Source organism: Lissotriton helveticus, chromosome 9 (assembly GCF_964261635.1).
Source record: "Lissotriton helveticus chromosome 9, aLisHel1.1, whole genome shotgun sequence".
Lineage (NCBI taxonomy): Eukaryota > Metazoa > Chordata > Amphibia > Caudata > Salamandridae > Lissotriton > Lissotriton helveticus.
In genome coordinates, this window is record NC_136070.1 from 1,261,435,166 (window position 1) to 1,261,450,859 (window position 15,694).

Genomic DNA, 15,694 nt, shown 5'->3' on the forward strand with positions numbered 1-15,694 from the left:
GTTTGGCGAATTCCAGTTTCTAGAAGAGTTGCGTTGCTGCATATGGAGGAGTCGTCACACAGGGTGACATCTGTCTCAAGGAAATGGTTTTGGAAATTGGAGTCATTGATAAGTCTCCAGGCTCTATTGGTGATGGATGGAATGGGTCTGGGCTTCACGGGTTTACCGAGGAGCCTCGAACGAAAGTGTTCCCTCCTGTCAGGCTTCCTTCGCCTTCATGGGACCCGAATGTGGTGCTGTCGAGATTGATGAAGGAGCCTTTTGAACCCATTCATAAGGCTTCGTTGCAGCACCTGTCCTGGAAGGCGGCGTTCCTCGTGGCCATTACATCGGCCCGCAGGGTGAGTGAGATTCAGGCATTGTGTTGCCAAGAACCTTATACTGTGTTTCATAATGCTAAGGTTGTTATGCGTACTCACCCTAAGTTTCTTCCCAAGGTTGTTTCTGATTTTCATATCAACCAGACTATCACTTTGCCTACGTTCTTTCAGAATCCTTCATCTCCAGCGGAAAGGTCTTTACATTCCCTGGATGTGAGGAGGGTGCTGAAGTTTTATCTTGATAAGACTAAAGATATTCGTAGGTCAGACCGATTGTTCATCAATTATGGCTCAGTCAGGACAGGTCTTGCTACCTCTAAACAGTCCGTCTCGAGGTGGATTGTGTCCTGCATACAGTTGTGTTACTACAAAGCTAATAAGACCTTAGGGGGCAAACCTAAGGCTCATTCCACCAGGGGCAAAGCTGCTACGACAGCTATGCTTCGTAATGTTCCCATTGCAGAGATCTGCAAGGCGGCCACTTGGAAGTCGGTCCATACCTTTGCTAAGCATTACTGCCTGGACACTGACGCCAGGGCAGACGCTCAGGTTGGACAGGCTTCGCTGCGGAATCTGTTCGCACAATAGTGGCGTAATTTTGTATTCTCCACCGCCGCTTGGTGTGGGGATGGGCTTGCCATTCTATTCACTAGATTATGACTATACACAGAGATCCCCTACTACAGAAGGAGTAGTTTCTGTCCTGTAACTCCAGTTCTGTAGTAGGGGTATCTCTGTTATAGTCATAAGCGCCCTCCCGCCTCCCCGGTGGAGAGTTATTCATGTACGTAATGCTACAGGTCTGGCGTTTTTTACGCCTTCAAAAAGAACTGAAACTAAGTTGGACCTGCTATGCATTCTGGGATACTGGGAGAAGGTTCTGGAAGGTTCCTTAAAGGCACAGTATCCTGTTTAAGCCACATAATGGCAGCCTATGGGGCTTGTCTGTCCAGGTTCTTCTCTCTATCATTCCTGAGGGATTTTGCTATTAAGCAAGGGAAATCTGTACAGGCTTTGCTGTTTTGTGGATTTTATGGTGGAATTTCTAGTTGAAGTACTGGACAGTGTAGCCTTTTTGGCTGCATTATCTGTCTTTAAATTCTCTCTTAAGTGTCTATGCATTTCTGCATTTTTTGACACTGTAAGAGATTATTTTTGATTGCTCCGGGGTCCACGCACATGGGCGGGACTATTCACTAGATTAGGACTATAACAGAGATACCCCTACTACAGAACTGGAGTTACAGGACAGAAACTACTCCTTCTGCATGCTCCATCTCAGTCATCCAGACAGGCCAGTAGGATCAAACTAGGGGAATGAAGGAGCTTTGTGTGATGACATTCACTCTGCACACACACATCTAGATCTCTAGTGCAGAATGTCAATATTACCGAACCAGGCTCTGCCACACTGGCTCAATTGTATTGGCACAGTAGAGGGACTTCTGCCATCCTCTAATTTTGAATAAAAATAAAGTCTAAAAGTTTTCATTGAGTTTCTTTTGCCACAATGGAGTTTAAAAGGTGATCGGGTCTTCTTTCATGCTGTATAACCAACAGGGCAGAATCCAAGTGATCCTAGAAGCTGGGGGTCTTAGAGTCACGGGAAGTGCGAAGGCTAGAGGCCGCCATGAGCCTGAAGCGCTTTTGTGCTTTTCAACCCTCACCAACAACCAAAGAAACTATGATTGAGTCCAGTGAGAGGTAAACGGATGAATATGCTACTTACCAGTATGCATCTGTTCTTGGCATGTAGGGCTGCTAACATTCATATCTTTTGCATTAGATCGCCGCCTAGTGTTGGGTCCGGATGATCGCACATTGTTGTCCTGGAAGAGTCTTCGAAGTATCCTGAGATAGGTGGCTCCTCCCCTGGACTACAGTGCGCATGGGCATCGGCTCCATCCCCAGATTGTTTTTAGCCATTGTGGCAGAGATGGAGTGTAAAGTGTAAAGGATGTCCATGCTAATGATTGAATACAAGAGTATGTCTACAGCTGCGACAGGCACCGGGGAGGAGGGTGGGCGATCTGAATGTTAGCAGCCCTACATGCCAAGAACAGATGCATACTGGTAAGTAGCATATTCAGTTCGAGGCATGTGGGCTGCTAAATTCATATCTTTTGCATAGAATACATAGCAGTCCCTCCATTAGCGGCGGTTGCCTGTGCCAGCTGCAGAAACCTGAAAAAGTGTTTTGAGAACAGCCTGTCCTACAGCTGCTTGCTGCTTGGAATGTACATCAACACAGTAGTGTTTTGTAAAGGTATGTGGTGTAACCCACGTGGCTGCTCTGCAAATGTCTTCTAAAGGAATGTTCCCCAGGAAAGCCATAGATGCCCCCAACTTGCGCGTGGAGTGTGCTCTTGGGGGTATTGTCAAGGTACGTTTTGCTTTTTGATAACATATTTGGATGCATTTAACAATCCACCTGGCTATTCCTGCTTTGGAAATAGGGTTGCCCTTGTGCTGTGGCGAGAAGGCAACAAAAAGCTGTTTTGTTTTCCTAAAGTGTTGTGTCCTGTCAATATAGTACATCAACGCCCTCCTAACGTCCAAAGTATGGAGCATTCTTTCCGCCACCGTTTGTGGGTTTTGGAAGAACGCTGGCAAGTCAATAGTTTGGTTGAGATGAAACTGTGACACCACCTTTGGAAGGAATTTGGGGTTAGTACGAAGTACCACCCTATTTGGATGAATCTGAATGAATGGCTCTTGGATTGTGAGCACTTGCAGCTCACTAACACGCCTCAGTGATGTAATAGCTATTAGGAAAGCTACTTTCCACGTTAGGAACTGCAGTTCACAAGAGTGCAGTGGCTCAAATGGTGGTCCCATTAGTCTGGTGAGGACCACATTGAGGTTCCACACCGGAGCTGGCGGTGTTCTTGGGGGAATGACTCGTTTCAGGCCTTCAAGAAAGGCCTTAATGGCAGGCACCCTGAAGACAGAGAGATGCTGCCTATTCTGAAGATAGGCTGCTATGGCGGATAGATGTATCAGAATGGAAGTGTACGCTAGGTTGCACTTGTAAAGATGTAACAGATAGCAAATGATGTTAGGGATAGATGCATCTAGCGGGTTGATGTTATTGGCTGTACAGTAGATGACGAAACGCTTCCATTTTGCAGCATAGCATGCTCTGGTAGTTGGCTTTCTTGCCTCCTTGATGATGATGTCCATGCATTCTGGAGGTAGGTGAAGGTATCCAAACTCTAGGACTTCAGGAGCCAGATCGCCAGGTTGAGCTGTTGCGGATCTGGATGCTGAATGTCTCCATGGTTCTGCGTCAAAAGTCTGGGCGTGAGGCGCAGCTTTTGATGCGGTACCACTGAGAGTTCGAGGAACGTGGTGTACCATGCTTGGCGCGCCCACGTTGGAGCAACCAGGATGAGAGTCATCGAGTGCTGCCTTAGCTTTCTTGCCACCAGCGGTATCAGAGGGGCTGGCGGAAAAGCGTACGCAAATCTGCCTGACCAGTTCATCCATATCGCATTCCCCTGCGACTGTGGGTGAGGAAACCTGGCGGCAAAGTGTTGGCATTTTGCGTTTTCGTTTGTGGCAAACAGGTCTATCTCCGGATGACCCCACTGCTGGAAGTACGGGTGGAGCACAGATGGCTGTAGCTCCCACTCGTGCATTTGATGGCTGTATCTGCTGAGCAGATCCGCCATCTGATTGTCCTTGCCCGGGAGGTGTTCTGCCATTAGGAAAATGTTCCTCTGAATGGCCCACTTCCACATGCCCTGAGCCAGATGAGACAGCTGTGGCGAGTGGGTGCCCCCCTGCTTTTGAATGTAGTACATCGCGGTCATGTTGTCCGACCGGACTAACACTACCTTGTTGCACAGATGTACATTGAAGGACTTGAGCGCCATGAAGATTGCCATCAGTTCCAGATAGTTGATGTGCATCTTCTGTTGCTGCGTCGTCCATATTCCCTGCACCGTGTAGGTGAGCAGATGAGCTCCCCAGCCCTGGAGAGATGCGTCCGTTGTCAGGATAATCTGTGGCACTGGCTCCTGGAACAGTCGGCCCTTGCAAAGGTTGTGTGGAGTCCACCAATGCAGAGAGTCGTATGCCCGACTGGTAACCAACACTAGGTCTGTCAATTGTCCTTGAGCCTGTGTCCACTGATTTGCTAAGCACTCCTGGAGCGGACGCATATGTAGACGTGCGTGAGGGACTATGAAGATGCAGGAGGCCATCATGCCAATCAACTGCATGAACACTCTCGCTGGAAGCGAGTGCTGTGGTCTGAACTTTTGGATGAGCGCCTGCATGCTGCCTATCCTGACTTGGTTTGGCTGAGCCATGGCCGTCAGGGTATTGATTGTCGCACCTAGAAACTGCCGGACATGCGCCGGTTGAAGATGCGACTTCGGGTAGTTCAACGAGAAGCCCAGATCGTGAAGGAGGTGAATGGTTGTGGACATGTCCGCGGCGCACTGCCGTTCCGACTTGGCTTGAACGAGCCAGTCGTCTAGGTAGGGGTAGACATGGATGTTCTGCCTCCTGAGGTGCGCCGCTACCGTCGCCAGACACTTGGTAAACACTCTCGGGGCTGTGGTCACTCCGAAGGGTAGGACCTTGAACTGATAATGCTTGCCTTGGATAGGGAACCTGAGGTATTTTCTGTGGGACGGGTGTAGTGGAATGTGGAAATAAGCATCCTTGAGGTCTAAGGTTGCTAAGAAGTCCCCTTGGTTTAACAAGGGAAGAATTTGTTGCAGTGTAAGCATATGGAAATGTTCTGATAGTATATACAGGTTGAGGGGACGCAGATCTAGAATAGGTCTGAGAGATCCGTCCTTCTTTGGAATAAGGAAGTACAGGGAGTACACCCCTGTGCCCTCCTCCTCTACCGGCACGAGCTCGATTGCGCCTTTTTGCAGCATCACCACTACTTCCTGCTGCAATAAGTGCAAATGCTCTGCGGACATAGGCCGCTGCCTTGGTGGAATGTTGGGTGGAGTGGACTTTAACTCTAGACAATAACCGTACTGGACAAGTTGTCGCACCCACCTGTCTGTGGTGATGTTTCTCCAGACCGGCAGGAACTGCTGTAGTCTCCCCCCGACAGGTGTTAAATGGTCGGGGGGCAGTGACAGAGAGTCACTGTTTGTTTGGGGCAGAGGAGCGGGAGTTGTTGTTTCCTCTGCCACGTCCTCTGGTGCTGTTTCCTCGGTAACCCCCTTTGTTCTGCTTGGGGTACGAGGATTGTGCTCCACCTCTAGAGAATTGTGACTGTTGACCCATCTGTCCTCTGGTGACTCCACGTGCACCTGAGCGACGAAAAGTGTTGCCACGGAACTGTTGTGATTGTAGGGCCCCCATAGACTTAGCAGTTTCGTTGTCTTTCTTAATCTTTTCCAGGGTGGTGTCAACATCAGGACCAAACAGTCTATCAGGATTGACGGGCTGATTGAGGATGGTGGTTTGAATGTCTGGTTTAAACCCCGATATGCGGAGCCACGCCTGTCGTCTCAGCATGACGCTAGTGTTAATAGCCCTAGCTGCTGTGTCTGCTGCATCAAGTGCACACTTTATGGCTGCATTGGAGATTAGTTTTCCCTCTTCTATAAGCAGTTTGGTACCCTCTTGAAACTGCGGAGGCAGGTGTTGTAAAACTTGCTCTAGGGTGTCGTAATGCGCCCTATCATAACGTGCCAAGAGTGCCTGTGTATTCGCAATACGCCAGAAATTGGCAGCCTGCGCAGCTACCCTTTTACCCCTGCCTCTAGCACTTTGACTCCTTATCCGGGGGAGGAGCTTCACCCGTTGTTTGGGAGTTGGCCCTTTTGTGGGCATTTGCGACCACAAGGGAGTCAAGCGGCAACTGTCCCCGAATGTATGCAGGGTCTGCAGGTGCTGGTCTGTACTTTTTTTCGATACGTGGATTGACCACTCTCACCCTGGTAGGTTCTTTAAAGATGTCCGCAGCGTGCTTGAGGACTCCTTTAAGCATAGGCAGTGTTTTTACTGTCCTTTCAGAGACTGAAAAAGTGTCAAATAGAAAGTCTTCTTCCACTGGGTCAGCATGCATGTCCACATCATGATTAGCAGCTGCCCTTTCAATGAGTGCATGAAAACCTGCAGAGTCTTCTGTTGGGGATGCACGTGCACTGAAAGGCTGTGGGTCTTGCCCCACATTTTGGGTGCCTTGGTCACCTATATCATCATATGAATCTTGCTGTGCATCGGGTTCATTGATGGGGAAAGTGTATTGGTCATCTTCATCATACCCCTCCCCCTCAGAGTGTTCTGGGGAAGGTGTTGGGCTCCTTCTAGGAGGAGGCTGGATAGGTTCCATGAGGGCTGAAGCGTCCTGAGCAAGCCTTTTCTTCTTTAGGGGGATAACATAGGAGTCCACTGGCTGTGAAGTGATCCTCCTTGTAAAGGGTCAATTTGCCCGTGTCTGCGTCGATAAAACGCTCAGAATCCTCTTCTGAGTCGAGTAGTCGACCTGAAAGTGCCCCAGACGTTGAAGAATCCGACTTCTTTGGCGTCGATTTCGTTGAAAAGGCCTTCGGCGCCTCTTTTGGCGGCAGAAGGAAGAGAAGTTTACTAGCAGACTTTGCCGGAATGTCCATCGGCTTCTGTGGCGACGGCATCGGAGCCGACGTAGCAGAGGCCTTCTCCCTGATTCTCTGTAGTGAAGAGGCGATGGGGGACGCGTCGCTTACAGCGGTCTTTGTCGCCGACGAGGAGGTCTTGACCTTGCCCTCGGATCCGACGTCTTGTTGGCCCTTCTGAGTCTTGGACGATGATGCTGCAGTCGCCGACCCAGAGTCCTTGGACCGATGCGTTGATGTACCAGCTTTCGATCCGTGTGACTTCGCCGGCTCCGTGTCCACCACACGTCCGAATAACGAAGTCCCAGTCGGAACCGGAGCCGTGTCGCTGGCTTTAGCGGGCTTTGACGGCGTCGCAGCGGTTGACCCGTGCCGAACTCCCTTTTTAGAGGAAACCTCCTCTGGCGACGTTTTCGACACAGTGGAATCGACAGTTTTCTTCGACTTCTGTGGACCGGTGGCCGACGGAGTCGATGAGGCAGCGGGTTTAGGTGTTTTTGGTGGCACGGCCGCCATCTTAGGAACGCTCGAATCCGTAAGTTTCGGTTTCGATTTCGGGTCGGCCATCTTAGGTGTAGTCGATACCGTTGGTTTCAGTTTCGGTTTCGATACGGGCTGCGCAGCAAGTATGTCCGTGGCCGGGCCTGAAGGCGGGGCCGTGGCTTGCGGTACGGGGTCTTGGGTAAGGCCGACCGGCGATCCCGTGACCCGAGCTTGATCCTCATAACCTTCGGGGCATAGCTCTTCCCCTGAGCTATCTTCCGCGGCCCCATAAACCTCTTCGACGTCCCCTACCTCGTCGACGTATTCAAGGCCTTGACCCACGACTCCGTCGTCGTCTTCCGGATCCGCCTCGACCTCCGTCTCGGGCGGGGAGATTTGAAGATTATGGCTCTGGTCCTCCTCTTCACGGTCGCCGAATAGGTTTTCTGGATCCGGGGCCGCTTGTCTGGCCTCAAGGCGCACCGCGCGCCGAAGCTTGAGTGTCTTCTTTGACCTGAATCTGGCGCAGGCCATGCAGTTGTCCTCGTTATGGTCTGGTGAAAGGCACTTGTTACAGACCGGGTGGACGTCGATATGTGGGTATTTGGACCCACAGAGCGGACAGTTTTTAAACGGACTCCGCTCCATGCTTAAAAGTTGCGGTCGTGTAGCGATGAGAAGGCCTCGATGTTCGAAGAGTGAAACGACTCCGTTGATTCCGACTCAAAGAGACGGAAGAACTCGAGACCGTGCGCAAACAATACCGACGCAAGAATAGAAGGCCTTTTGGCCGTAAAAAAGCTAGTTTTTCTCGGTTCCGACAGAGACGTCGAGACCGCATCCGAACCCAATGGCGGAAAAAAACAATCTGGGGATGGAGCCGATGCCCATGCGCACTGTAGTCCAGGGGAGGAGCCACCTATCTCAGGATACTTCGAAGACTCTTCCAGGACAACAATGTGCGATCATCCGGACTCAACACTAGGCGGCGATCTAATGCAAAAGATATGAATTTAGCAGCCCACATGCCTCGAACATATAGATTTTATAACAACATCAAACACAGACTGCCTCTAATAGAAGAGAAAAAGCTGGGGAGTCATTTCACAGAGACCTTGAAAAGAGCAAGGTGGACGCCATGGCTCCTTGTGTCCCAGGACCTGTAATGCCACTTGCGCCCAAATCTATGTATCCTCTGTGATGGGATTAAGAGGTTGCTGGACTAGTGACCATTAGAGGCCCATGACTCAAGGTCAGAAGAATTGTATTAATGCCATTCTAATAACTGGCATGGCAAGGTTTGCCAAACCCACTGTACATCAATGAAAAGCAGCGTTTGGGGGATGGTGCAGGGGTGGGAGGATATTACCAGCTGGGGCCCAATCATTGCATTAGAAGTCATAACCAACATACGATTGAAAAACTGAGGAATGGGGTCACAATAGACAAGTTGGAAAGATGGTGTCACGTAAAGACATTTACATAGGGTACTGCTTTCCCTTATTCTGCCATGCTCATAGTTGGCAGGCTTCGTGTACACTGTAGGAGGTACATCAGGTTTGGTTCAAATGAGATGAGGCTACAGAAGCAACTGGCATGTCTTCTTAAAGACCTTGAACTCAAAAGTACAGTCAAAATGCAACCCGCGAGGAGCATATTCTACCTTATGACAGAAGCCTCCTGTCTTTCTGTTAATGAAAACGTATACAGGGAACAGTGATCAGGCCTGGCTTATGCCCGATGTGCTGCTGTCATGTTGAACGTTTGCTTTGTTGCACAATAGTGCAGAATTTTGTAGTGTTTCTTGCCTCAGATGTACATTAGAAAGAATGTCTAGAGATGCTAACGCTAACTTGTCAACCAAAGATTTTCAGGAAGTAACATCTCCTGAGATCTCCCAATCTAGTCTTTGCGGATTCCCTGAAGTGCACATTTTGGTGGAAATCTATGTAGTAGCGTGTGGTGGAAATCTATGCCAGCTATATGAAAGAAATCTTGGTGAAGAACTTTGTGCCCCCAACCTCTCAAACTCCTTCTCATGCAAGGGAGGTTCTATGTTATCAGTGAAAAGCTTGCTTAGCCATGGTAGGGTTGGGCCAAGTTAATCTGTGCTAAGGTCATTTTGCCTGTAGACATTAATGCTTTCTTGGGGACAAAAAACAAGTCTTTGGAGGGATTCAGGGTGTAACAGAGCAAGTCATGAAAGTCCCACTTCTATGCTATCTAACCCCCATCTCTGTTCCACTGACCTCAGTGAGGGCCATGCCTAAGACCATGGCTGCAGAAACTTAGAGACAAGTAATCGGAGTAAACAGAGTTAGAGACACTGCAGCAGGATGCGAAAAATGCAGACATGATAGGCCTTGTCATAAATATTGGACATCAATCATACTGGAGACCAATATATATGGGTATTTCAACAGAAGATTTAACTCGTCCTAGCACTTTAGCAACGTAAAACAAAGCCCTGAACGTAAATGATGAAGTGTCTCACCTTCCCCTCAGTGCTGTCTGGGTCCACAGAGAAATATCCGAGACGTTCAAACTGGAATTTATCCAAGACTTTGGCATTCTTCACAGACTGGTCCACCAAGGCATTGTGTATAGTCTGCATAGATTGCTGGAAGTAAAACAAGAGAATGACGTGTGAGAGATGCAATGCCTGTTCAAGGGCTGGAGAGAAGCTAGCCTGGAGTTAGCGGCATTCTGCTAAATTCTGTGAGTACCCACAGGTCACGTTCTAACTTAGCAGAACCACCCAGGTTTTTATCTTTTAAAAGGTCAAACATAATGAAATCTGGCAAGATGGAATAAAAGTTACTCTTCATATGTTACTGCAGACAGGAGGAAAGTTTTCGAAGGCCTCAAACACAAACATATACATTATTTCCAGAACTCCCCCTGCAGCACAAGAGCTATAGATCGAGAACACCCAACGTCAGAACATGAGAAACGCAGGCCAAGTGCGATTGAAGATAAAAGCCGGTGGTCACAACCTACAGAACGGTGAAACAATGCATTTATTGAAAGCCATGGTCAGCAAGACAAGTCACTTTGCCCAAAGATAAAGTCCCACACTTCCAAGTAGCACACATTACACAAACTCCAAGTTATTACTCACAGGGTTAAGATCACTCAGGAATCCACCGGGAACCTCCGAGGGATCCTCTGGATTCTTATGCAGGAACCTGGAATAAACCAGAGCATCAGTTTACAAACAGAACCCACAGGCTGCTATGACAAAGTGAAAACAAATATTCCACTGTAGGTCATCTGACTGGCTTCCAAAGTGAAAAGGTATACGTCATGATAAGATGGCAAAGGACTATAGAGCTTCTAGTCTCCTCCCCTTCCACTGGCTTTGTACCAGGTCCATGAGTGGGACTGGAAGTTAATCATCGTGCCTCTTTGGAGCGCTCGTTGGTACATATGTTTGCAATCTGAATTATCTTTTCCTTCATCTAGGAAGAAGGGCCATGTTGATTGATCTGAATGGAGATTCGCCCCTTATACATTTTGAAGAACCCCTTTTCCCAGTTCAAGAAAGAGTTGGTGGGAGAATATAAACATTCCACCAAAGATGCAGGCGCCCCACAAGGAGTCAGACTAACATACTTGGAGGGGAGTCATGTTGTTTGATAAGGATGTCTTTTCAGGCCTCAGTCAACTTCATTTAGTTGTCAAAAGAAAATGGGATTGAAGTGAACATAGAAACCAATTAGGCCAGTCAAATGGGAGGGTTAGCATCAACAGACTGGGGTTTAACATTCTTACACATTTATGCAATCCAGTGTGGGGGCATGTCCAGGAAGTGTATATGGCCTTCAGACCACAGTAAGTTATACTGTCTGTTGCACTGACAGCAGTGAGCATATGTTAACTTGTTTTTAAAATGAGTTCTCCTCGGAGATTTGGATTTCCTGGCAATCTGTCTCGACAGCTAAGCAACTCCACTTATAGGAACTGGGCACATAACAATTTACATTATTTCCAACACATTCTGTTACACTGAAGCCAGCCCCCAACCCCTTGCAGCCCAGGCTTACAGTCTTTCGTAGAGTCGAACTTCACAAGGCAAAGGATTCGACACCCAGTGGATGAAGGCTTTTGGTTTTGTGGAAGCATCAGATTTGGCGCAGGTCACTTCCAGCTCCGTCACTTTGCCGGTTGCATCCTGTAAAGAGAACATAGCTTTGTTAGCACACGGCACAACAAAAATAACTAGCTGTCAGTTTTTTAATGTACATTGCTTTCCTGTAGATTGCACTACTGAAATAACCATGTGTAAATACTAGCTGCTAGTATATTGTATCCCAGCAATATACTCTGGGTATAGAGTATACTGCGACTCTGCTGGAATCTGAATCTCAATTACAGTGCATGGAGTCCTTTCTTGGGGGGTAGCCCAGCCTCCCAACTGAATATATAACGTTGAGCATGACGGATGGAGGCATTCTGTCCTCAGATGATGGGAAGCTGCGGAGCTTTGAATAAGAAACCAGGAACCTACCTGTAAAAGTGGTTTCGCAGGTTGGAGCTCTTCTAGATTCACACGCTAAGCATTATTCTTCTCTTTAGTTACTGGTTTCATAAGTCTTTATTTTCATGGTGCACATCGACAAAGGTGGAGACCATACGACTCACTGCAACTTCAAAAACGTAAGCCCACACTACCCGCCATTGTAACCTTAACTTTAGATTTTTTTCTGCACAATTCTCCTCCACTGGGGAGGCAGGAGGGTTAAGTATGTCTAGAAGAACTTCAAGCAGCAAACCCATTGTTAGAGGCATGTTGCTCTATTTGCAGCGTACAACTCTTCTAATCTAGTGACCATGTTACTTACCTTTACACTGTTTCCGGTGGATACTCGATCTACAGATTCCACACCTGTAGAAAACTCCCCAGGTACCAGACTGGATCTGGAGGTTTTCACAGGTTCCCGCATGCTGCCAGATGGCACAGTGTGGCTTTGTGCGGACTTAGTTCCATCCCAGAAGACACTGAGAGGACCAACATATAAGCACCCCCCCCCCCCCCGCCATGTACGGACACCAGTTTATTGCTAGAGTCTTTGTGCCCTTGGACGCAGAGCACCAAGCAATCTGTGGTGGTATTGTGCAGATCTCAAATTTGAAGCTTTATAGATGGTAAGAAGAGACCACTTCACAGAACTTGGGAGGGGGGGGGGAGCACAGTGAGGAATCTGCGGTTAGAGTATTCGTGAGAAAGTGCCTCTTTGGCATGGTTAGCCTCCCACTTTATGCCTGGTTTTGATGTGGTTTCAAATGTAGTGCATAGGCTTACTGCCAATCAGGTGCCCTGTGCCAGTGCTCCTTTCCTAAAACAAAGTCCCAACTGGTACTTCCGCCCCCTCTAAGTCCCTAATAACTGGTACCCTGGGTACCTAGGGCCTGATAGCTGAAGAGGGTCCCCTGGGACTGCCCTCACTGAGACCATGCCACTGCCTTGCAGCCTGCATGCCCCTGTGAGGGGAACAACAACAAAGTTGGCATGGCACCCAGCAGTTGGCATGGAACCCATGGTTGGCATGGCACCCTATCTGGGTGCTATGCCAGCTAACACTGCCTGGCAGCACAGGTAAGGTACCCCTCTAGCAAGCCTCACAGCCCTAAGGCAGGATGCACTAAACTACAGGCGAGGGTATATTTGCATGAGCAATATTCCCAATATTGTAAGTGCCAGTGAAGCCATAGAGAGTACATGGGCTGAGAACTCGACAACTCGAGTTCCACAGAAATAAGATGGCTACAGTGAATAGAGGAGTGTTTGGTACCAAACTACTTTTTTCAATAAACCCACACTGATGCCAGTGTGGTATTTATTGTACCATGAACCCATAGGGCACCTCAGAGATGCCCCCTGAATCCCTACCGATCCTGGTGTGGTCTCTGAACAGCTGTAGGCATCCAGCCACCACCAGACATGTTTCTGGACCCCTGGGTAGAGAGCTTCTTTCTCTGGGACCAGAAACAATGCACATCCTGGGCAGAAGTGTCATACCTCCTCCCCCAGGATGGGCCAGTGCTTGAAGAAGGGTAGCTACAAAGTTCTTCCGCCTTTGTAATGCAACCCCCAGCCTCTGCTGCTAGCAACAGATGGCAGCTCCTGGTTTACACCCCCACTTTGGGCAGGAAACCCGGCAGGAAAATAAAACAAGCATTTGCAAATGCAATAGGTCTCGAGTTTACGCGAGTTTGAGCTATTGGCATTGTAAATGACAATGCCTTTTATTTAGGTTTTGGTTTTTAAACAAATAAAAGGCATTGTCATTTACAATGCTAATAGCTTAAATTCTCGCAAATGCGAGACTTATTGCATTGTAAAAGCTTGTTTTATTTGCTGCTGGTTAGTAAGCTAATTAAATATTAAGATTTCGGGGCTGTGGATTAGCCGCCAACCCTCTCCTGCGGATGCATACAAGATAGTTAAATTAAAAAGCGAAAGTGAACCTCGTAGAAGTTTGAGCATGTTCAGAAACTCAGAGCAGCACCCGATACTTTGACGGTTGTTAAGTGGGGCATTCTTAAATAGGGGACAAGTTACTGGTCAAACAAAATGCTCTTAGTTAAATTCCGAGAAGCAGAGCTAAGTACACAAAGGAGGGACTGTTACTGAAATACAGCAATAATAAAGATACATTTCTGATTGACACAGACAACAGCCATTCAATTGCTGGGTGTGCCACATGTAATAGAATAGGATACAACAGGTTTTGCAGACAGCGCATGCGCGGTCTTAGGCTCGACCTAAAATAAAAGCCAGATGTGCACAGGAGCGTGGCATAATAGAAGATGGAGCGGTACAAAAGGCGATGGACGAAGCATCTGAACCAATCAAACACTCACACCCAGTCAACAGATCTGGGTATAATCCATCACCGTTCTTTAGCCCACTCTGCCACCCCAGTTCAGACATGGCCATATGCAAATCAGTCTGACCCTGTGTCTCATGGGAACAGTCCAGCCCGAACTGCCAAGCCATGCCTTCCCTGGACCGGAAACAAGCTTCCGAGGACCGGTTTACCCAATCCTACCAGCCGACTCCAGCTTTGACTAAAATTCGACCTGTCTGACAGCACAACCTGCAAAACCCCTGGGAGGATTGTTGCCTTCAATAAAGACTCCAATCTCCCTTGGACAGTAGACCTGTTTAGAAGAAACAGACTCCAAAGATTCCGGATCCCGGTGGATCCGTGTCTCCAGCCCACTCTGCACCAGACGCCCAAGTCAGACACCCAAGTCCCGAGTGGTTCACCTGTGCAGCGAAGTCTCCCCGGTGATCCTGACCTCATGTCCAGCATTGGCTGACCTCTCCTGCCCTCCACAACCAAACCTGCAGTGTGAATACAGAGGCTCCGCCTGACCGCGACAGGGTCTGGTATGACGATTCAGACGTTCAAAGGCACCCCAAGCCCCTGGGCCCTGGTTCCAACTAGCCCCAAATTTGTGCCAGTGCCTGGCATAAACGGGCTTCATAGACCGGGCCTGGCAGCAGTGGCAGATCAAATGCAGTCAACTGCCACAGCTCAATCTTCAAGCATGAGGGTGGAGATTGCTCAGTTCAGGGGCAGGACCCTGCCATGCGACTGGGACACAAGATCCTCCCGAAGCGGTAGCCTGAACAGACAACAGCTGCTCCGGTCCTAAAGTTCCAGGTACCACACACTCCTGACACAATCTGGAGCCACTACAATGCCCCATGCACGCTCGTTTCTGATCTGCTTCAGAATTCATGAGAGGCAGAAAAGCTTACCAGAGTCCTGTGCTTCACTCTAGTCTGAATGAATCACTTCAAGAGATAAAAAAGCAGAAAGATCAAGCCAGGGCTCTCCCTACCGCCAGAAGATGCCTCGGGGTAGTATACCAAACCTCCGAAGACAAGCGGCAACCACGGATATCACTTTTGTAAACACTGAGGAAAGGGGGGGGGGGGGAGAGAGTTTTGGTAAGCCAGAAGAGTAGTTGCCAGTAATTGGTCTGTAGCAAGTACAGCATAGACTTTTTTTTACCATCTTCCAACAGATACGGATAATGGGTCCAGGAGTGTTACTGGCAAGCAAGGACAACCAAAGAAAGAGTGCAAGAGGTCTGAGAACGAAGGGAGACCAATGTGGACTCCTAGGAGAAGCCACCAGCTTGGGGTCAGACCCAGAGTTTCAATAGTTCCTTAGATAAAGTGGAACACAATACCGGTAGTTCATCACATGCAGTTTCACCCACAAGAGGAAAAAATGTGATGGAAGCTCTTTTTAGGTTCTCCAAAGGAGGGGGGGAAGAGTTCAACTTGTCGTCTGA

The 15,694-nt window shown here is 48.6% G+C and overlaps 1 protein-coding gene across 1 annotated transcript in view; it reads right to left on the reverse strand.

The window, feature by feature from the left end:
- The window catches only part of QARS1 (glutaminyl-tRNA synthetase 1), a 284,740-nt gene that overhangs the window by 31,332 nt on the left and 237,714 nt on the right, over nucleotides 1–15,694 (reverse strand). The window contains exons 21-23 of the mRNA XM_078661809.1: nucleotides 11,425–11,552; nucleotides 10,500–10,566; nucleotides 9,873–9,998 (exon numbers count right to left, since the gene is read on the reverse strand). Of these exons, the coding sequence (XP_078517935.1) occupies nucleotides 9,873–9,998; nucleotides 10,500–10,566; nucleotides 11,425–11,552 (321 nt within the window). The remainder of the gene's footprint in view (nucleotides 1–9,872; nucleotides 9,999–10,499; nucleotides 10,567–11,424; nucleotides 11,553–15,694) is intronic.